General features: G+C 34.4%; 2 protein-coding genes across 3 annotated transcripts; one reads left to right on the forward strand and one right to left on the reverse strand.

Annotated features, from left to right (window-relative positions):
* Positions 1–6,378: 6,378 nt before the first annotated feature.
* On the reverse strand, positions 6,379–12,146 carry LOC127841690 (mucin-3A-like). Its single transcript, XM_052370752.1, has 8 exons — positions 11,892–12,146; positions 11,481–11,537; positions 10,853–10,990; positions 9,468–10,081; positions 9,018–9,125; positions 8,160–8,297; positions 7,436–7,610; positions 6,379–7,056 (listed from the first exon to the last, which is right to left on the reverse strand). The coding sequence occupies exons 1-8, from the start codon at positions 12,049–12,051 to the stop codon at positions 6,965–6,967; spliced, it is 1,482 nt and encodes a 493-aa protein (XP_052226712.1). The 5' UTR covers positions 12,052–12,146; the 3' UTR covers positions 6,379–6,964.
* A 2,847-nt stretch (positions 12,147–14,993) lies between these two features.
* Positions 14,994–22,328, forward strand: LOC127841683 (uncharacterized). 2 transcript variants are annotated; one of them, XM_052370740.1, is made up of 4 exons: positions 14,994–15,417; positions 15,753–15,904; positions 17,578–17,673; positions 19,157–22,328. In XM_052370740.1, the coding sequence occupies exons 2-4, from the start codon at positions 15,820–15,822 to the stop codon at positions 21,445–21,447; spliced, it is 2,472 nt and encodes an 823-aa protein (XP_052226700.1). In that variant the 5' UTR covers positions 14,994–15,417; positions 15,753–15,819; the 3' UTR covers positions 21,448–22,328. The 2 variants fall into 2 exon arrangements, with proteins under 2 accessions (XP_052226700.1, XP_052226701.1); XM_052370741.1 differs by having other exon boundaries at positions 14,994–15,280.
* The last annotated feature ends 1,566 nt before the right edge of the window (positions 22,329–23,894 follow it).

Raw genomic sequence — 23,894 nt, forward strand, 5'->3', positions numbered from 1 at the left:
AAATTAGCGCCCCGAGCCGATAGTGACGTACATATTTTCCTACAATAACCGAAGCATTCGTCTTTAATTGTATTAGGATCGGAGATAGTGTTCGTGTGTCGTATGAATAGATATCGTTGCAGGAATTCAAATAAACCATTAAACTAAGTTTAGATGCACATCTTACATGTATGGTATACATGCGGGCGAATTCGGCTGTATACCCGTTTTCAATTTCAGAATTAAATATCTGGCTTATTTATCATTTTTCGACATATGTTCTTCTTAACTTTTATTTTAATTTATATTGAAATATATATATAATAAGTTTTTTACACAGTTTATATAAATTCATAAATATTTGACAAAATCGTATATACCCGCTTTAAAGCGTTTTTTTGGACGCTTCCCGTCTGTAGATCTGCCATGGAATCATATGGAATTCTATGGAAATCGTTAGATGGAATTCCGTGGAGTATTGGCACTAACTTTCCATCCGATTCCATGCAATCAATGGAAAAGTGAAAAAAAACAAGGGAGGGACTTGATATGGGATGGAATTCCATAAAATGCCGTGGAATTCCATAGAATTCCGTGGCATTTCATATAATGCCGTGGAATTCCATAGAATGCCGTGGAATTCCATAGAATGCCGTGGAATTCCATAGAACGCCGTGAAATTCCATAGAATGCCGTGGAATTCCATAGAATGCCGTGGAATTCCATAGAATGCCATGGAATTCCATAGAATTATATGGAATTCCGTGAAAAGCTATGGAATTTAATAAAAAGCTGGAATAAAATAGAAAAAAACAGATTATAGATCAAAGGCATTTCATTGATTTTGAAAAACAAATGTGAATGTAACTAAAGGTTTCATCATAGAAGTTAAACAAGAACAAGATCTGGCATCAATCATTAACCACACACATGCAGTCACAGTACATATTCAAAAATGAGTGGTTTTACATTTTCATAAAGTACCAACTCTCTTAACCACAGGCATGCATGCACACATTCAAAAACACATCCATAAACATGCACGCATATACAGGTGAGAAAAGAAAAACTTATAAAAGGCACAATATAAAACATAGAAGTAGAATTTTACATTTCTCTTATGACAAGTATACTTCCTTTCTCACATATGTTCATAAACACACACAATTACATGCACTGTCACACATCACACACAATTGCTGTAGAGTTTTTTCTCATAAATTTTAACGTTCAACAACTGTTCCTTATTAATTCTAGAACACTTTCAGTATGATAACAGAAGTTCAGTTCTAGTTGATGTGTTCCAGTACAATTCTAGAAAAGTTCCGAAGGTTAACTTTAAATATTTAAGTCTGAAACCAACTTTCTAGAAAACAAATTCCCATGCAGTGGATGGAATTCCATTAAATTCCATGGATTTCCATCGATTTCCGTAGAATTCCATAATATTTTCTATGGAATTCCATAGAAAAGTGCTAATGACTATGGCAGATCTACAGACGGGCTTGTAGTTTTTTAGGACGCTCTCTGGGCGCCGCCATTGTTTTTTGACAGATATACTGTATACGCCGCTTTTATTGGAAAAAATGCGCTTTGTTAAACAAACCCGATAACCATTCTATATAAGCACCGTAAAGATCTTTAATACGCGAAAAGAACTCAATAAAAATCGATACGAACCGATGTAAAAATAATATTCGTAACTTGATTTTGTAATTCTTAATGGTACGACAAGATTTGAAAATAAATACGTAACGGACTTGAAAATGATTCGTAATTACGAAAATATGATCCTTATCTGGAGATCTGTGATCAGCAGATCACTGTCTTGATTTATATAATTAGCCAAAAGCAACAACTGTCAAATATGTTAAATATGGCTGCAGTGCAGATGTTTGGTACTGTATGATCAATATGGCTGCAGTGCAGATGGTTGTTACTGTATGTTCAATATTGCTGCAGTGCAGATGGTTGTTACTTTATGTTCAATATTGCTGCAATGCAGATGGCTGTTACTCTATGTCAAATATGGCTGCAGCGCAGATGGTTGTTACTGTATATTCAAGTCAATATGGCTGCAGTGCAGATCGATGGTTGTTACTATAAGTTCAATATGGCTGCAGTGCAGATGGTTGTTACTGTATGTTCAAGTCGGTAATACTCATGCATGTTGAATTAAGATGCAATTAATGATCACTATTGTATGGTGCGTGTTGAATTAAGATGCAATTAATGATAACTATTGTATTGTGCGTGTTGAATTAAGATGCCATACATTGATCACTATTGTGTGGTGCGCAACCCCCGTGTCATTAGATTAATCGTTAAGGTCCAACTTACATCAGGTCATGAGTATACTAAGTGCGTGATACAGCTTGCATTTGGCTTTTCAATTAGTTAATAATAAACAAAGTTAAATAAATCTTTTGGATGCGACCACTTGAATTAAGCGACCTCTGTGAGACCACATTGAATTCCCCACGTGCGCGTGTACTCTATTTTGATATTGTTGTATGCGCCTTTTGTCTTAAGCAACCAGCGACCACAGATTTGTAAATGCGTTGATATTGAACTTCTGACTCTTGCATGTTCAGTTACGAGTTCTAATCGTTATTAATCTGCCTAAGCTTGCAACCAATCAATAAATTTATTTCGGCTTTCCACAAAAGGCAAGTAGTTCCGATATACCAACTCACATGAAATTAAAAAAAAAATGTGTTTACCGGTACACATTCTTAAACACATTTATTGTCAATAACGGCAACGGTGTTTTGTTAGATTATAACTAGTCAAATTACAAGCTAATGATATTTTGAATGCACTTAAATAAATATCTGGTTTATTCAATATATAGAGAATACTAGGTTAGCGTTGAATACAGAGAAGTTTATGTTGCGAGGCTTAGAACGCCGGAAGCGCGAGCCTTGGCGAGCGCTTTCGGTGTTCGAGCCGAGCAACATAAACTTCTCTGTATTCAACGCTAATCCTAGTATTCTATTTATCCCATTTGATTTTTTCAACGTGACATTTAACATATATAGATCTAATAACCTTAACATAAATTTTAATTCAGTCATAAAAGCGCTTAAAATCTAACAAATGTAACCATGCATAGTGATATACATGTATTTGTTCTGGTACGCAAAATAGTCTTTAAAAAATTCACACACAAACTGTAAAACAAGTAAAAATATCACCATATGCCTACATTCAATTTTACGCAGTTTGCGAATTTTAATACATTACGACCGCGAAAAGATGATTTTACTTTACTATAATTCATTTTATTTTCGAAAGAAAATGATCAAAATCCAATATGGTGGCGATTGCTCCTGACAAAATGCTGTCGATGTCAACATTTATGTACACCATCGACGACCTAGTTCTGGCTACCATAACTTTAAATGTCACTTTTTATGATATTTGACTGGCGCGACTTTGTACAGGTCTGTCAATACTAAATAAACTGTACGCTGAAGTTTCTTTAGCTATCGACGACCTTGACAATTTTGACGAGTAAACAGACCATTGCAGCGACTGACACTTCATTTGACAAAATATACAGGGCAATACGTTTTCCGACTTCGAACGACGAATTTAAGGACGCGCAGAACCTGTTTTTTATATAATGTTATAGGTATGCCGTGTGTGATCCGATGCATCAATTGCGCCCATGTTAAAATCATTTCCCCGAGAACAGGGAACGACAAAAGTACAAACAAAAATCAAAACACGTAAGACTAAGAACTAGTATCTTACCTTTAATTATCCTTTAAAATCCATCTATTAATCCATTTAACTCAATAATTGACGATATTGCATCTAGGGTCTTTAGTTATTATTTTAGCATACTTAAATAAAGACCCTTATGCCATTCTATCACTTAATTCAAATGAGTTTATGAACGCGATAAACTTTCTTCTTCGTCACACGCTACGTCATACATTACTGCTGTTCAAATGAACCGGAGCAGTTTATCTAATAATAGCCGTTGGTAAATTCGGTTGCATTTGCAGATTTCTGCATACAAACATAATTATGTTTAAACTTGCACAATGTTTTATTTATCTATGGTAAATGCCCTTGTTGTACGAAAAAATAATTTAATATATAAATACACAAAGAATGGAAAACATTCCAGTACACAACAGATAAATGAGTAGAAAATACCCGTGTACAAAATGGGACGTTCCCAATTCCAGTGTGGTGCTATTTTTACCATCTTATACTTTACACAGCTCTATGCCTAACGTGAATTAAATAGGAAAGCAAACATAGCAGATTATTCATGAACTGTGCGATATGTGTATGGCTTGTTGTACATTCTTAATATTTAAGTTAAATGTCAAAAGTAGATCTATACGCTTTGGTTATAAACAATGCACATTACACGAAATAAGTCAAATGTGATCAATTGACAATTCAGATATGTCGACATACAGTACATGAAGAAAACATGTGAAATAAGTCGCGTTTATAATAAATCGTCAAAAAAAAATGGGGAAAATGACGCAATAAGTATGTCATTTTATGACGCCATCAATCAGCTGATTCATTATACGGATGGCGAAAAATTATGTCATATGACTAGATTTAAAGGTTGAAGGTCGTATAATTTTGAAGCTTAAGTTTTGTCGACTTTGTTTCTTATGAAAAATCATTCAGTGGTAAATTAAATATAAATAAAAAAATAACAAAACAAAAATTGTGTAATTTTATATTTTATTTCAACATTTCTTTTGGTGAATGTGTCATATATATTTTTTTCTGCAAAATATGCACATTTTCTTCTAATGGGTGACCTAAAAATTCGACCAATGAACCAAACAATATCGACTAATTTTAGCGCATATCGCATGACGTCATTTAAAAAGTAGTCCGTGCACGCGACAGGTATATTCCACAGTGTTGAATACAAGCAAGTATATTCCACAACGTGTTATACTGTCAATGTCGCGGTGAAAATGGGATAAAATGTAAATGCTAAACAAGATATTGGTGTCACAAAATTAGTGTATGGATTTGTTCATGATGATGATTTTACTGTTTTGCAGAATGGTTGTTGTTTTATTAACATATTTTAAGATTTGTTTATTAAGAGATGTATTTTGGTTACTGACCTTGAGTGGTCTCTAAATACAAGATTGACTGTATGTATGATTACCCTTAATTTTGTTTACAAACTTTGTGTATGTGTCAAAACACACGTAATGGGTGCATTGCTGTCTTAGATATGACACATAAAATTATATTTTATATGAACTGTAACATCATGCAAATATTTTGTTCAACAAGAGTGGAGTATTTAAAGGATTGGTATTTAAAATATAATAGGGCTATTAACCCTTGTCAAAAAAGTGGGCAAAACCCGGTTTTAATCCGTGTTAAAACCGTGTTAAACCCTGCGGTATTGGCACCGGGTTAAAGCGTGTCTTTTAAACACACTTTTTGCTTACCGACTTGGTTTTTGTGGGTAAAACCTGGATTTCACTCACATAAACCAACACGCTTATACCTTCTTATACCAACTTAAACCAACTTAAGTGGGTTAAAAGTTGGCTTTTAAACCCGCTTCTACACATCAAGTCGGTTTTTCCTGTCTTTAAGCGAGTTAAAAGTGGGTTTTAAGTGGGTTAAAAGTTGGCTTTTAAACCCGCTTCTACACATCAAGTCGGTTTTTCCTGTCTTTAAGCGAGTTAAAAGTGGGTTAAAAGTTGGCTTTTAAACCCGCTTCTACACATCAAGTCGGTTTTTCCTGTCTTTAAGCGAGTTAAAAGTGGGTTTTAAGTGGGTTAAAAGTTGGCTTTTAAACCCGCTTCTACACATCAAGTCGGTTTTTCCTGTCTTTAAGCGAGTTAAAAGTGCGTTTTTGTTTGAGCGTTAAGTGAGCTAAATGTGTGCTTTTCACAAATAAAACACAGTTTAAACTTACTTTAAAACCGTCTTATACCAACTTAAGTTGGTTAAAGTGAGTGTGTTTTCCTTCTTTATGTTGGCTTTTTAACCCGCTTCTTCATATCAAGTCGGTTTTTCCTGTTCTCAAGCGAGTTTAAAGTGGGTTTTTGTTTGAGTGTTAAGTGAGCTAATTGTGTGTTTTTCTCAGATTAAACGCAGTTAAAACACGCTTTAATACTGCGTTTTACCAACTTAAGTTGGTTAAAAGTAAGTGTGTTTTCCTTCTTTATGTTGGCTTTTACACCCGCTTCTACACATCAAGTCGGTTTTTCCTGTTCTTAAGCGAGTAAAAAGTGGGTTATTGTTTGAGCATTAAGTGAGCTAAATGTGTGCTTTTCACAGATTAAACGCAGTAAAAACTAGCTTTAAAACCTGTTAAATGCTCAGTAAAACCCCACTTTTCACCCACTTGAAAACTTTTTTATGATAAGAACAAAAAAAACATAAATTAAATTCTATTTACTTTTTAAACGATAAAACATAAAATTTAACATATATACATATACACAGCATGATAAAACTATTTTGACAGACATGGCATTTTTATAATAAAATATAATAGTGAACACAAAGAAAGAACTGAAAAAAAGTAAGATTGTATGAATTAAAATACAAACAAGAGATGTGTTGTCAGAAACACAATGCCCCCACTGCGCTGCTTTGAAATAAAGTTTCTATTTATCATTTGGCAGGTATAGAAATTATCTCTCTTTAAAGCTTATTACTTCCATTGGATTTTGATCTCTGACCTTGAAGGATGACCTTGGCCTTGCACCACTCAAAATGTGCAGCTCCATGAGATACACATGCATGCTAAATATCAAGTTGCTATCTTCAATATTACAAAAGTTATGACCAATGTTGAAGTTTTCGGACGGACAGACAGACAGACGGACAGTTCAACTGCTATATGAGTTCCTACCGGGAGTATAAAAATAAGTTAATATTGTTGCAACAGGTGCAAATCTAAAAGAAAACAATGGTTAAATAATCATTTTTACAGCACATTTTTATTAACTAAGACTTCATGCTACTTGTACATCAGCCGCAGACGCCTCAAACAACCTCTCATCTTTTCTTCGACGTCAACCAGAGGCCTGTTAAAGGTTTTGGCTATGACTTCTGAAAAATATAACACACTATTCATTTTAAAAACATGCCAAAAAACTAAATCTGTTCTTAAATAGAAAATACTCTAGCCAGAAACAGGTTAAATATTTGCATATTAAGGAAGTCAACACAAATGAGTTTAGAACTGATTGTCCTGGAGACAGTGACTAGAGACACTGACAAAAAATTTCAATGCCTGTCTTCATCAATAAAAAAAACTATTGTTAACTGTCACTTGGATAATAAACTCCCCCTTTTCACAAATGATGTAATATAATGATCATTTATGCGACTGTAAACAGTAAGTGATCTGAAAAATATTTGAAGGCTGTGTATTGAAATTCTATACGGATAACTGGTTCTTTAAATTCTTATGATGAAGAAAAAGTACCAATGATTGCATTCCTCTCAGCAGCGGGGAGGCTTGGTCTTGGTGACCCTGTTGTGGTTGGTGCTCCCTTCATGGAGCAAGTCACCAGCTGGTGGGGAGTGAAGAGTCGGCACATGGCCCGTGCGATGGCCTTTACCTCCCTGGTCTCATGCTGAATTTCAGCTTTAATGATACTCTGCAACCAAAAAAGAAAAGGAGTTTTGACAATATATTTACAATTTGTAATTTTCCAAAGCTTGTAATTTACTTTCATCACATTTCAAACTCTAAAAATATTTGTCACATCTTAATCAGCGCATTGCACTTATATGTTGAAATTTTTACTTCCAAGCATTTGGTATTGCTAGTTGTGAGACTTCCATGGGTGCAATTTTGGAAGTTTTAAAACAAGAACCAGAAGTAAATTACTCCCAAACTTCCTTTAACGAAAGCAGTGAACCCACTGATCGAAAACAAGAGCGCTGTTCATTATGTTATATGCATTGCCGTAAGTTCCCTAGAATTAATGACTCCTAATGCTACTTAAAACATGTAAGCTTGTCACATGATAAATATCAATCAACACTTGTACACACATACAAAACGTTTTAGTAGAGGACAGCATGATGGAACTACAGTTCAGCCATGTGAACTCTCGAAAACAACATAACAGTTTCAACAGTATCCTCACTTTAATTTTATGTATCATTATTTATTTATGATAAGCAGTTCTTTGTTTCATTACCTGCAGTGATTGGTCATTCCCTGTATGGACAGGGCTTGCCACCAGTGTGTCTTTTTGTAGCATGGCAGGTTTTGGCATCGATGCACACACAACTGGCGATGTGACGCAACTGGCTATGTTGTGTTTTGACTGTTGCATCTGAAAAACAAAAATGCATTTTTCAGTGTTTTAAGTGGGTAAGAAAACAAATTATCCATGTGTTTTAGTATATGTGGTTAAAATTGTAAAAAGAATAATATTGCGACACTGATATCAAGCCAATCAAGATATTAATGGACCATTGATGCATGTGTTTTAAGTTTGTGTTTAATTAAATTGATCTCCAAAAAGTTGTTCAAACACAATTTTCAAAGTTTTAATTTGGCTATTAAAGAAACAGAGGAAAACTCCATTGCTTACCTAATTCATGAGCTTTAATGAACTAGCATAAATCATTCAACAGGGATTCAGACAACCAAAATTATTATGCAAAATAAAGTTGCATTTATCATGTTAACACAACCATTTAAGCAATTCCAATGTCAGTCTTAATTACTATTTGAAGGTCATATATGTTGAGTTCTAGACTGACAAACAACGGATAAATAACAGTGCAAAGCGAGCATAGCAAAATTGTCTCGCCTTCTTTCGATGTTAAAAATTCCGATGCTAACTAAAAACTAAAGCAGTGCTGAAGTGATGACACAACACTTAAAATTTAAAATTACAGCCATTTTAAGTACAGTTGGGGTTTTCACTTGGCATTTTTTGGTATATATATTTTTACTGTTGTTTTTTGACAAGTGTTTATCACTTGTTATAAATGTTCACATATTTTTTATTTTATTTTTATAATGCAAGAACTTATGATTGAAGTACCTTAAGCATCAGCTCCATCTGTGTGATTCTTGTCTGCATCACCTTTATCTGCTCACAACAGCTGTGACAGGACGAGCCAACATAGCACTCGCTGGTGTCAGTCTCAACCTGGAAAATAATTTTAGCCTTCAATGTTCAGGTGTAACTTAATGCAGTTTTTCAGAACAAAAGCTCTTTTCAAACAAAATGTGTTTGTGAAACACTTGACTTTGTCCCCCATATATTTGACCGTTGACCTTTCACCTATCAAATTGCGCAGCTCCATGAGAAACACATGCATACCAAATATCAAGTTGCTATCTTCAATATTGCAAAAAGTTGCGACCAATGTTAAAGATTGACTCAAACCAACTAACAGACAGGGCAAAACAGTATGTGCCACAGTTTAGACTGGGTGACATAAAAACAATGTATACCTATCAAAAGTCTTAACAGTACAAGACAAGTTACCTCTTCCTCACAAAGTGGACCCGTCATCATCTCCATGAAGGAAACCTCCCTCACTGATGGTGGTGCTGGTCCATAATCAAAAGAGGTGAAATCTTGTCTGCATGCTGCGTGTCCAAAGTTCACTGATGTGTGGGTCATCATGGTGGGGGTGGCTGGCGGAGATGTCAATTGTGTAGGTGTGGCTGGCAGAGGGGTCATCTGTGTGGATGTGACTGGCAGAGCATGAGGGGTCATCTGTGTGCATGTGGCAGGCTGAGGGGTCATCTGTAGAGGTAAGGCTGGCAGAGGGGTATTCTGTGTGGACGTGACTGGCGGAGAAGTCATCTGTAGAGGGGTGGCTGGCAGAGGAGTCATATGTGTGGATGTGTCTTGCAGAGAGGTGGCTGGCAGAAGGGTCATCTGTAGAGGAATGGCCGGCACAGGGTTCCAAGCCGATGCTTCAACAGAAGAGGATACCAGGGCCGTTGGCATCACATCATAAGTCGTTGATAGCTTACTTGCTGATGGAGTCACTGGCATGTTAGTCACTGTAGCAAGGGCCTCAGGTTGAGCAGTTACTTGTTCTGACATCACCGATGATCTTCGCTTTAATAATATCTGCCTGGCCTGTACCACTGTATAATAAAAGTGTTGCTATCATACCTTTCAACTGAAGTGAAATATTGCAAATGCAATTTTCTCAATTGTTATTCAACTTAACATTCCAATCTCAATTCATGTTTTTTCAATTCATAGCCAAACTACTAATTTCTATTTTGGAAATTGTTAAAACTCATCAAACATTAAACAATCATTCAGGGACAATTATCACTCTAGCCAGTATTTAGCCTATTTTACTTTAACTGCTCCCATATACTTCAAAGACAGGGTTTGTTCTGACTCCTTGTTATCAAAATTGCTCAAGTGCAGAATTTATGTGTCATAATATATGCTTATGTTTTTTCTCCTGAATATAAAGCTACCTTGATATCAATATTTATCAACTAGCATATAGATCTTAATTTCATGAAATGGCCAGTAATGCCCACACAAAAAATGTATTGCCATTTTGGCATATTATTCATTCAACGCTTAACTCTTACAGTGCTGGAACCGAATTTTGAAAGCCTTTGCAAACAGTTTGGATCTAGATGAGACGCCACAGAACGTGGCGTCTCATCAGGATTCAAACTGTTTTCTATTCTGATAGTATTCTTTCAAAAAAATCAAAGAAAATGCTAATTTTAGAAATTCAGCAGACGACATTTTAGCAGACGACAAATTTCCCAGCATGCAAAGGGTTAAGAATATGTTAAATACAATGTGTTAAATATAAATACTGAGTTACAAATTTTGAAAATGCTTTTACTGGTTTTAAAAAGCTAAATTAACATCAAAACACATACCAAGAGGGTCTGTCGACTGTAAATCAGAGTCGCTGGACTGGTAGCGCCTCTTTTTCTTGTGTGGCTCATCGGCTCCTTGCTTGTTTTCCTCCTCAGGTGCTGATGTGTGACGCTTGCGTTGGGCATCTGGTTGCACTCCTGTAACAACATCATCAGTATGAAAACCATCAGATCAATACATAACAATATCCTGCATGGCTAGCTGTAAATAACAGTACTGGACTGTTCATGGAGTATCTGTGAACCTGTAAAACATTATTTGACCTTCTACTGTAATGGTCAAGGTCGCAGGGGTGTAGTGGATGGGGTGTCCGCCTAGCGATTGGGAGTTTGTGGGTTCAATCCCTACTCTGGATTCTCATTATCTGCACCGTAGGCACCAAGTACTGGTTCTTCCCAGGAAACGGACTCGAGAAAGTTCAAAAGTCTTAAGCTTTCGATGCAATCAAGCTAAAATAAGGTTTAAACTAAACTAACTGCAATGGTTGATAAAGAAACTGAGATTGCAAATACAAGGTTTTTGCTAGAAACCATAACTTCATAGAAAGAAGCTGCTATAACTTGAGTTTGTTTTGTGCCTTCTATGAATTAACGAAATGTAAATATGGAAATTTAAGCTTGGTCTTACTTGACATATCAATCTTGAAACCTGCATTCAGAGTTTTGTTGAGATTTCCTCTGTTGTCTGAAAGAAACAAAATATTCAACATTGGTCATTTTACATATTCTTGATAATAAATGCACGAAAATGCTCCATTCGCGCTGTGCAAAAAAAACAAGCAAAGAACAAACGTTCATTGAACTGAAGCTTAAGAAAAAGGATTTTCGTCCATCATAATTAATATCTATATTTCTCGAAAATTAATCACCAAGATAATCAATCAAATTACGTATGGATTAAGTAAAAAAAAAAGCTTTGGAATAAGAAACGCTGTTGAGCAATTTTATATTAAAATAAATCTGGAGGAATTAACTTTGTGGATTGCAAACATGGACATGATTGTAACACTTTCACTTTCAAAAGTTTAACAAAACTTACCTCCAATTTCATATATAGTTGCGGAGTACAACTTCCCCTGAAACTTGGCCTGGACTAAATCTCCGACATAATACTCGTGTTCCTCTTTCCTAGGGGAAACGATGCCTCTTAAAGCTATAACGGAAAATGTTGAATCTTCCCAAAACACAATTGCAAACATGGTGGTTGTTTTGATTTTGCAGGTCGAATGTCAAAGTTCGCGCTCTCGCAGTAGCGTAACGTATCGAAATTTTTGACCAATCAGAGAAACGGTTTTCCAATCGGCAAACTTACGGGAGTAATTTCCACCAATCGAAAAGACGCTTTCGCATCCGGACATTTCCGTTAAGACGCATTCACAATCGGACATTTCCGTTTACAAAAAACCAAACGACAACGGCCCCTCACTTCGTTTGCATGTTGTTTAATTGAGTGTACATATTACGCATCAATCCTTTAGTCTCCTACTTTAACCGAAGTCCCGAGGGTAAACAATCCCATTAGTGTAGTCTCCTACTCAAACGTATATATGAAAATCAAATAAGCACTTTTTATTCGGTCTTTGATATAACGAATAAGTTAACGTGAATCTATTCTTTGAAATTATGAATCGTTTTGTTACAAATGAAGTGAAATGTAAAAAAGAGAAAGACTATTCCTGTAACGTTTTACCATCAAATCTATCGCTGACCCGTTTTTCAAAATGGATCATATATCCATAATAAATATGTCTTTTGTGATAACAGCATTCCTAACATAATGTCCATTCCAAATATATTTGAGAATGGTTGTTTGCAGTTTAGTCAGCTGGTCATTGATTTCTCGTTAATCCAATCTTGTTAAATTTCACAACGTGTTTTCTCATTTAACGTATAAAACGTATTAATGAGTACACGTCAATTGTAATAATAATCCTCTGGATTAGATAAATATATAATTATGTAGTTCGTTACGTATTGATATTTTTTCACCTAAATCTACATTCCTATTTTTGCTGTAGTAAATAAACTGTTCTAGAACACACTTTAACATAAGGTATGAATAGTTGTTTTGTAATGTATATTGTATTTATTTAATTAAGTGGGCGCATTTTTGTTGTTGTTTTGAATTATTGTTTATTTCGTGGCAGTTTAATTTTTCTCGCAAAATCGTGTTTGGTAGACGGGTCTTGCATTGTTTTAATGTATTTTATTTTTGTATAAAACATTCAAGCTATAACTTATTAATTGTGATATACAATATATATTTACATTAAAAAAAAATTGATAACGGATTAAAATTATTATCGTCTACATCAGAAGGAAAGCCCCTTGTCGGTCCTGGCTTCCAGCTGTCATCAAAGAGGTGATAATCAACTTTATGGCGTCTGCCATCAGATATGACAGTATCCGGTGTATTTGCTGACACGTAACTTGTCAAACAAAGGACCACAATGGAAATTAGGGATATTGCTCTTTTTGTGTAATCCTTGGCGTAAGTGTGAGTGCCATAGTGCATTATATGCATGTACTTGTCAATTATATAATTATTATTTTTTTTTACTTCATATTGTTTTATGTACATGTTCTTTTAATGCATTGTGTGTATGTATGCCATCTCCAAAATAAATCTATATATCTATTATGTAATTATTGCCTTATTTTGTGCATGGGAAATAGATTCCATTCGTTGATATTTTGGGTTTGTGGCATTTGAAAGAAAATGATATATCCGTTCCCATATAACACAATTATTAAGATAAAACACAATAATAACTTTTCAGTACGTGTTTCAAAGTTCTAAAGCGTTGTATCGCCATTTTTATTTTTGCCACTCGAAAAAAATATCGAAGACTGAATATTAATTGAAGGTCAATTGTTAAAAGTGTGAAAACAATTAATTCACATCGTTTGAGAACATCTAATTATCTCAATTGTATAACGTTTGTCACAGGCCATATAGGAACGTGTACAAACTTACACGGAAAGTTGAATGCAGTACAGTTTTTAAATGACATAAACTCCGAACATTTATAAAAAAATAAATTTAAAAAAATGAATATAGAATATATATAAAGTATATATAGAGAGAATACTTAAACTCCATTTCTTTTATTTGTGGCATAATTTTACATGTGCTTTTATACGGTTACAGTTTATGGCGTAAATAAAATTTGAGTGGTAAATATGTTTTATTAGTATTATATTATTTATTACAAATTAAATCAGGAATGTGTACGTCTCTGATTAAACCAATTTTACATTTTCCAAACAAACAAATACCCGAGAACAAGAACGTCTGACAGATCTTTATAAATATATTTATAAAATGTTCTTGCCAATTTGTGTTGCTGTGATAATTTTTCAACTTTTAAAAAAAAACAACATACTTTTTAATAGAGATTCAACAGCTATTCAAAGACGATTACGTTATTGTTTATTTTTAAATATGTTCACTTTTTAATGTACTGTAAGACTTGGTTAAGCACCTAAAATAAAACAAACTCCCTGGGCCACATGAATAATTCGTGTTTGCCATCTTGGTTTAGCAAAGGCCTAAGACAAAATATGACGTAATTACTTGATATAAGGACATAACTAAATGTTTTGGGTAATAGTTTACGTTCCTAACATATGTTCTGTATTTGTGGATAGTTAATACACTAAACAAGCAGCATTACCAGAACCTCCGCCAAGATATTTGATTGGTTCCGAGCTTAGATCGGCTATTTACGATTTCATCCTCGCAAATTTTGAAAACCACGAAATCACCGCAAATTCAAACAATTGTAAGGAAGCTTGAAGGAAACAATTTTCTCGACACGCAATTTCATTGAGATGTAAACAGATGTTGACGAAATCCAAGTTTTAAAGCGGCACCTAATCGTAAGTTGAGCTATTTTTTATTTATTTTTTATAATCCGATAAACGACTTTACGTTTAAATCATTTTTGTTAAACAAAATTGTCAATGGGTCTTAGATAAAATTTCTGTTCGTACTTGAATAAAAGTATAAAATGGTGCTCTTTTTTGCATGTAGTCAAACATATTTTGGATAATTTATATGAAAAGCTGAGTACTACTACTAGAAAAATTCCCGGCAACGTGTGGTAGATACAGATTGCTGGCTTTTGCACGTATTAAAATCAAACAAGATGGCGGACTCTATTGCGCGCAAACACTTAAAAGAAACCTGATTAGACCATGATATTAGATCTAATTAACTATATTTTTAAATATATTTGAAAATGCAAATGATACGCGTGTTTGTTTGTCTCTTGTGTATTTTAATTTGATTGGGGGTTTGCCCGATTAATAATTTGCCATATATTTCCGCGATTGTCATTTATTTTAGCGATCGCGTTATGATACTGTTCTTTAATTGAACGATCTATACACTGTTATTGCTAGAAACTAATGCTTCATTAAAAGGTTATGATGAACGGTTTAGATGCACATAGCATTATGCGATTTTGTCAGTGGTGTTATTACGTCCATGGCCAACCCAAGTTGATTATCTTTGCCTTTGGGGATATTAATTTCAGTTATTCCCAGATTTTATTGGAAAGGTATAGAAAATTGGCACCCTTACAATAATAAAAAAAAAAACAGTAAAGCAAAAAAGAAATTCAGTGGTTCACTATCATTTAACAATTTTTTATTTTACATAATTCACCATGCCAACATGAAATGGCTTTCTTAGGTCTATATTTTCTAACATCAAGGTTGCCTTCTACTTGTTATTCCCGAGCAATCAATCCTGACTATGATAGGGTGTTGCCAAACACACTATTATTCTGGATCATGTAATACAATAATTTTCTGAAGTACAAGGACAACTCTTTTTTTTGCTGGGTATGAACTATGCAGTAAATGTTAATTAGCATATATCTGTCTTTTTTAGGACTCATGTTTAGAAGTGACAAACTGTGAATGCCGAACTGGTCAAACCTGAGTGTAGATACCTTCAGATGGCCAGCACTTCTGCCTCAGATCCAAATGGATCTGCCTCAGATCCAAATGGATCTGCCTCAGATCCAAATAGAAATCGGAAAGGTATAAAATGACATTTTTTTTTATTCATATGGTTCATTTGTTGGCATGAATCATAAATTAAATGATTAAAAATTCAAGAAAAAAATACCTTAAAGAGCCTTTTCAGTATTTGGCAAATCAATTAATTCAATGATTTGCAAACTTTTTAGTCCATTGATATTCAATGAAAGTTACTCTACATATATTTACGAAAAATTCAAGAAAAAAATACCTTAAAGAGCCTTTTCAGTATTTGGCAAATCAATTAATTCAATGATTTGCAAACTTTTTAGTCCATTGATATTCAATGAAAGTTACTCTACATATATTTACGAAAAATTCAAGAAAAAAATACCTTAAAGAGCCTTTTCAGTATTTGGCAAATCAATTAATTCAATGATTTGCAAACTTTTTAGTCCATTGATCTTCAATGAAAGTTACTCTACATATATTTACGCAGAATTACACCTCTGACAAAAGAATATATTATAATTTTAGTTTTTTTTCTCTCCCCCCCCCCCCTTTGGAAAGATAGCCCATGGCTTTGGAATTGGGAATTTTATCGGCATTTTCAACAAATAGGGAAAATAAATTCAGAATTGATTTTTTTTCTCGCATTCACCTGAATTGGAGAAAAATAATTTGATATAAGTCTTATAATAATTCAAAGTAACAGAATAACATCATATAAATCTTTATTATATACTTTGTTAAATGTAATTGAGATAAAATAATCATTATACACATCTTTAAAAAAATGTTGTTTTTTTACATTGTTTTTTTTCCGAATTTTGGGAAAAAAGCATGCTTTTTGCCATTGGGAACATAGCCATTATTCGGCTATAAAATCGGGCAAAAAAACACCCTGACAATCTAGTTTAATTTACTAATAAACACGTTAGAGACAAAATAAGAACACATTTTGTAACATGTTAATCCTGTACTTTGTTGCCTTACTCACATGAAGTTAATTATTTTGATCATTTCAGTAAGTCTTGGCCTAACCCTGTTTCTGTTGTTTGGAAAAAAAATGTCCAGAAAATTGATCAGTGGTTTTTATCATCTTTCCCAAATTAAAAAAATGTTCATGACTCCCTCAAAGGTTCAGCAATTTGTATACAGTCTGATTTATATAATGTGCATTTTATATCCTTTTTTTCACTACTTTGGGAACATGATTGATACCCATGAAATTTGGAATTCAAGCGTCAATTCACCCTAAATTGGGAAAATATTTAAAGCAAAAATCAATGAATTTCATGGTAAATTAGAAAATAGAATGATATGAATAAAAATGAACTACCGGAATAAACCCCCTTCGGAAGAAACCCCTTCCCTAAAAACGGCATAGCGGAAGAAACTTTACATTTTGCATACACGGAAGAAACCCTCTTTCATAGCAGAACAAACCCTCTTCGAGTTTTCAGACCGGCAAAATAAACCCCCTTTCAAGTGTTAAGTCTTTCCCGCAGAGATAGTAAAATCCCGACTCGAACTATTCCCCAATACATCTGTTTCAACACGACTCTATTATTACTGCAAACTTGCTTCTTTCCAAGTTTATATTCAGTACCCGATAACCCTGTTTTTAACATTTTTAAAGCACTTTCTGGTAAATATTTACAATAAAAGCTCTCAATAATCTAAGGTAAAGCGGTAACTTTATTTATAAGTATAACGACTTAATTTTTCAGGGCACCCATGGACGTGCACCATTTGTGGCCAGATATTGTCACGTAAACAGCGACTGCAGTCCCACATTGAAAAGAAACATCCTGCACAAGTTCATGGTAAGTAATATGCGTTATCCCATTGAACATTAAGAGATAATAATTTGGCTTAGTTGATAATGTGCCAGGTAAGAGGTTACTGACATAGATGTTGTGTGTCCTGGGATTGTTTTATCATGGTAATAAATCAGTGTTTACAATACATAATTAAAAACAAAGTTTTTGGGGGTGTATAGGAGTGAGCTTGTCTGTCGGTCTGTCTGTCTTACAGTTGGTAGCCTGTAGGTCCGTATCAAGTGTCCGCTCTCTAATTTGAGTTGTTTTCATCCAATCTTCACCAAACTTGGTCAGAAGTTGTATCTAAATGATGTCTAGGTCGAGTTCAAATATGGGTCATGCCGGGTCAAAAACTAGGTCACGGGGTCACTTAGTGCATATTCTGTGTCAATGCGGCATGTTGGGGTATTCATCACCTTAGTGACAAAGCTCTAGTTTTTAGAGAACTCTGTTTTTGAAATCTTTTTATATCCTTAAAATACAAACTTTCTGTAATGTGAATTTCTGCAGTTTTTCAATGCCAGTGATATACAAAATTGATTTTTTTTGGTATACACCTTATGAACATCTAGTCTTTGGTATTTATTGCTTTCAGTAAATGTCAATTTATTTACATAGCTGCAAATATACCGTAATTTTATATAAACATGCATTATTTGAGGATTTAATTAATATAAATTCTGGCATTTTCTAGTTTTGATGTAAATGCGTTATTTTTATAAGTGCACAAATAAATGAAATGAACCTGCTGAGCATATGATTTGTGACGTAATAACCTAAATCTAGTTAACATTGACAACAATATTAAATCATATAGAAACTAGTAATGTAGAATATGATTATCATTAGTAGAGTGAGTAGAAACTATTATCCTAAAGACGTATACTAAATATTAAATAATATTAAATAGTAATAAATAATATGATTATTTTTGTATAATTAAGTAGTAACTATTATCATTGAGACATATACTAAATATTAAATCACGCATAAATCATGTTTATAAAATGGAACTGTTATTATTTAATTTTGTGACCACAACTCCTTTTTGACCGATTGGTGGTTTTGGATTAAAAACCCATATTGTGTAGATGATCATAAAGGAGGGAATTTTTGCTGCAACCCAAATCAGTTTTTGCAACAACTTCATGCTATTATTTTTTTTAAGCAAACATGCAAAGTGAGGGCAGCAGTGTCCTCTGGACACAGTTCTTGTTATTTTGTATATACTTGTTTAACTAATATTAGAGTATCAGCAAAATCTATTAATAAAAAAAAATATCGAAACTGTAGCAACACTGCTTAACAATTGTCAAATAATCAATATTATAAATATTTTTGTCTTTAAAACTGGAATGTCTAAAGGTTGGATTGTCAGTACATTATATTGCTTACCAGCCTGTTGAAAATAGGCATTATTGACTAAATAATGTAAAGAGTTCAATATTAAGAGTTGTTTTTATAATCAATCCCTTTACACTTTTAGATTTTGATTGGCAAGTAAGGGGACCATACAAGAGGTACGAATTGGATGACATCGCCCCTGTACCAAAAAGAACAAGAATGCGACACAACCCAGAGCCCCAACAAGAACAGATCCAGCCTGAACAGGATGCCAGTGAGGGAACTGACGAAGACAATATATTGTTAGATTGTCAATGTGAATCTGGATTGCTTGATATAATGAACAATGAAGAAATTGACGTTCCATCACAACGTGATAAATATATGGCTATTTTATCATATGTAAACAAGATGAAGCTTTCTGTCACCGCCTCTGAACATTTGGTACGTCTGCTTAAATTACTGGCCAGTGACAAAGACTTTGAAGATGTGTCTGCCACAAACATAAGGAGTATTTTTAGTGAAGTACAGCCATTGACGATAGACTATTGTGGAAAGTGTGGAGTACCATATACTACAGAAGAAGAATACATCTGTCAGACTGAGGGTTGTGATGAATTAAGGTATATGGGACAAATAGACAAACAGCACCAGAAACGAAGAAAGTGTTATTTCTCCATTGTGCCAATAGCCCAACAGCTCAAAGAAATCTTAAAGCGTGATGGAATGCTGAAGAAAATTGAAAATGGAAATGTAACACTGACCATGAATACAGACGGCATACCATTGTACAACTCGTCCTCAGTAAGTCTGTGGCCTGTCCTGTTCACCATTAATAACTTGCCACCAAACGAAAGGTTCCTTACACAGAATCTATTAATTTGGGGGTTATGGCAAGGAAGCGGCAAGCCCTGTTTTAAGACGTACCTGAACCCGCTTGTGGAGGAGCTCAACATCTTGTCTACACAAGGCATCAAGTTAAATGATGTCTCCATGAAGGTCACCCTTACATGCATTACTATGGACCTGCAGGCAAAAGCTCAAGTTTTGGAGATGGTACAGCACAACGGCGAGCATGGATGTATCACCTGTGAAGAGCCAGGACAGGTTTACAAGCAGGGAAAAGGACACTGTCGTGGCTATCCATTGAACGACACTCCAACAACTATGAGAACTGTCGACACTGTCTTGTCCAATGCTGAGGAGGCTTTGAACAAAAATTCACCTGTTAAAGGCATAAAGAGCACTTCAGTGCTCTTTGGCATACTTTACCTAGACCTGGTAACTGCCTGTGTGCCAGACTACATGCACGGAGTGCTGCTTGGAACTACCAAGAAACTACTTTCTTTGTGGATGGGAAAAGCCAATTCTAAAGAAGACTTTTACCTTGGCAATCATGTCAAAGAAATAGATAGGAGACTTCTTGCGATGAAGCCAGTTGACGCCTTCACACGCCTGCCCCGTCGTCTGGAAGGAAATTTGTCCCACTGGAAAGCTTCAGAGCTGCAACACTGGCTGCTATTTTATAGTATCCCATGTGTTCATGGGCTTCTAAAACCCAGATACCTGGACAACCTGTGCTTTCTGGTCGAAGGCATTTACCTCCTGTTGGGTGATTCTATAACAGAAGAAGACCTGGAACGAGCAGAGCTTACTTTGGCGAAGTTTCAGATCTCATTCCAGACTCTGTATGGCCCCCAAAACTGTGGACTCAACATACACAACATTGGCTGCCATCTTGTCCAGTATGTTCGGAAACATGGGCCACTCTGGGCATGGTCATGCTTCGGTTTTGAAGACCTGAATGGATATTTGATCAAATCCTCCCACGGAACAGGAGATGTTAGCAAGCAGCTGCTTTCAACTCTTTTTGCAAGGAAGCAGCTATCTGCAGAGGTTGACAACATAAAATCAGAGGACTTGAAAGCGTTCACATCAGACATGCTGTCAACAGGAAGAAGAATAAAATCATTGACACAATGCAGCAATTGCCATATTGCAGGCAAGACCAACCCAGTATCAGATGACATTACCACCAGACATGTGGGGGAATTACTGAACCTGTCGACAAAACCAAACATTTCATCTGCAGCAAGAGTACAACTGCCAAATGGACAGATCATCACATCAAGATTGTACTCAAGACAGCAGAAGAGAGTGTGCTATGCTGTGCTTACAACAACTGGAGATTTGGCTTTCATTAATAAATATATTCATGAAAGTCAGACTGACAAGTGTCTAGCAGACATTAGTATACTTGTAGTGACGGGTTTTGTCTGTAAACATGTGAGTCACCTTCTTTTGGTTAAGGAAACACAGGACAAGAAACTTATCCCTGTTGATGAAATACTGGAACAGGTCCTTCTGATTGATGGAAACAAAGACCTCATGTGTGTCAGCCGCCTACCACACTTCCATGGGCTATGTGGTTGAACTGTCAAAGTAAAAACAGATGCTGGACAGAAAATAAACTGATAAAATTAAATGAAACAAACTTTCAAATTGGTTGTACAGCGAGGACTTATCTTAGTATATACATACCAGTTTTAATGACATAGTTTTTGTTACCCCTACTTTTTATTAATGAATGGTAAGTTATGCCATATTCTGTATATTTGTATATAATTACTGTCAGTTTCTATATTGATTGATTTCTTAAAATAATGAACAGTGTTTTTTTCTTTGGGATTGGGGCCGGGCCAATTGAATTGGGGAAAAATAGCGATATTTTCACTTAATTGCGAAATAATAATTTTGCTTTTATGATGCTTTCTTGTTAGATTAAATTTACTGAATAACATTATGACTTCTCATAATCTATTTACAAGTCAAATTTTGGTTACTTTCATCACATTTCATAATTCAGAAAATAAAAGAATGCCTTAAAGTGACTCTGGATGGGATTTTTTTACTTCTATTTGGGCAAAATATCTACTTTTAGCCACTGGGAATGGTGCCCTTTTTCTGCCCCAAAATTAACTGGAAAAAAACACTGATTCAACTTGGTTTTTGTTGATTGTAAAGTTGCATGCTATGTACACTGTATTGAGTTATTACTGAGAAAAACAGTTAATCTACTTTGCAGTATTCTATGAAATAAAAATTGTGTTTAATCAAATTATGAAATATAGTTTTTGTAGTATTTTATTTTCAAGAAATATTTATTGAAAACTTCTAGCTTAGCACAATTTATTTATAATGTATGTTATCTCTTTTAATTTGAAGTATCTTAGCACTTACCAAAGTGCTTGCATTTATATTTAACTTGTGTGTTATAATTTTATGTTATCTATGTCTGAGCCAATAAATTAAAGTTATAAGTTACACCTTTGTTGATATTTTTAAGCATGACAACTTATTTTTAAAAATCAAATGCTGTTGACAACAAAGGCATTAAATTAAATATAGTGTATGTGCTGCTAGTCATGCGTATTTTATTAAGTTGCGTTGAAATTTTAATTGTTTAACCTGAGGGATATAAAATACTTTGACAGCCTTTGGAATCTATGAAATAACAAGAACTTTTTGTTAAAAGTATTTTCATTCAATACAACTGTTGTTTATACAACATAAATGAAGTAGGAGGTGTCAATATTTCTACTCAATATGAGAAAAAATGTATTAAATGCAAAAAACCCACTTTATTCACAACTGAGTTTTAAGCGAGTTTTTAAGGCAATGTCTCCAAAATATTAAAATTGCAAAATACCAACTTATTTCCTACAAGACCCACTTCTGACCGCTTTTGAAAAAGTCTAAGTTTAACTCACCCACTAAAACCAGCTTGTGTTAATAAAAACACCCACTTAAACCGACTAAAACCAGCTTGAGTTAATAAAAACACCCACTTAAACCTGCTTCAATAATAAAAGACTCGGTTAAACCCACTTGCAAACTCGCTTTAACTAACTTCTGCTCACAAAAACACACTTTTAACCTGCTTATGATAAAAAAAACTCGGATAAACCAACTTAAACCCACTTAAAAGTGTGTTTAATGTGTGTTTTCGGTAAAAGTTGGTTTTTTCTTTGACAAGGGTAAACACGCCATTTTTTAATATCGCTTCATAAAGATGACTTTGCTGAATGTAGTTTAACGCAATGTGCACAGATATTCTGTAATAATCTTCATTTGAGTACCCCTATAAGGTATGTAAAGCATTGCAAACAATTTTGATTTATCATGCAAGAGAGCATGTTGTACACATCTGCCATACAGATGGTGGCATCTGCAGTGCGTGTTTAAACCAATTATTTTGGTACATCCTACTCAGATTGCATGCTTCAATGAAAGCCATGTCTAGATTTATTTGCTGATATGCAAATGTTTGTAATATTAGCTACAAACAAAGTGTGTATTTAGCAGATTTGGTGACATGATACTACATGTGCAGTATCAAACTGAAATAACTCTTTGGCAAAAGCCGGATTTTTTTTTCTTTATTATCAATGTTTAAATGGTAAACAAGTTAATAGATATGATGAAACATTTTTTCAACATAAATTTATGAGGGATGATATTGCATGTTTCCTTCCAAAGAACGCATGTGTTGAATAGACTAGAAGGCGCCCTAGCCAGTCATTAAAAGCATTATTACAAAAGCATGTAATTGAAGCGTATACGGAAATTGTTGCTTGTTGGTGTGTATTCTTTAAATTTCAGATGTTTATCCATGTTAACTGTTTATTAATTAGACTCTAGCCTGTAAGCGAGAACACTGTGAGCGAACAGAGAACAATACATTTATGTAATACCAAATCATACCCGACAAAAGCAATTACTCAAAATGACTATTCTTGGAGCAAATCATGATATACGTTGAAAGGGATTTATTGGAGCTGATATAGTGTTGCTAGTTTAGGACACCAATGTGAAGTGCT

The sequence above is a fragment of the Dreissena polymorpha genome, chromosome 8, assembly GCF_020536995.1.
Source record: "Dreissena polymorpha isolate Duluth1 chromosome 8, UMN_Dpol_1.0, whole genome shotgun sequence".
Taxonomy (NCBI): domain Eukaryota; kingdom Metazoa; phylum Mollusca; class Bivalvia; order Myida; family Dreissenidae; genus Dreissena; species Dreissena polymorpha.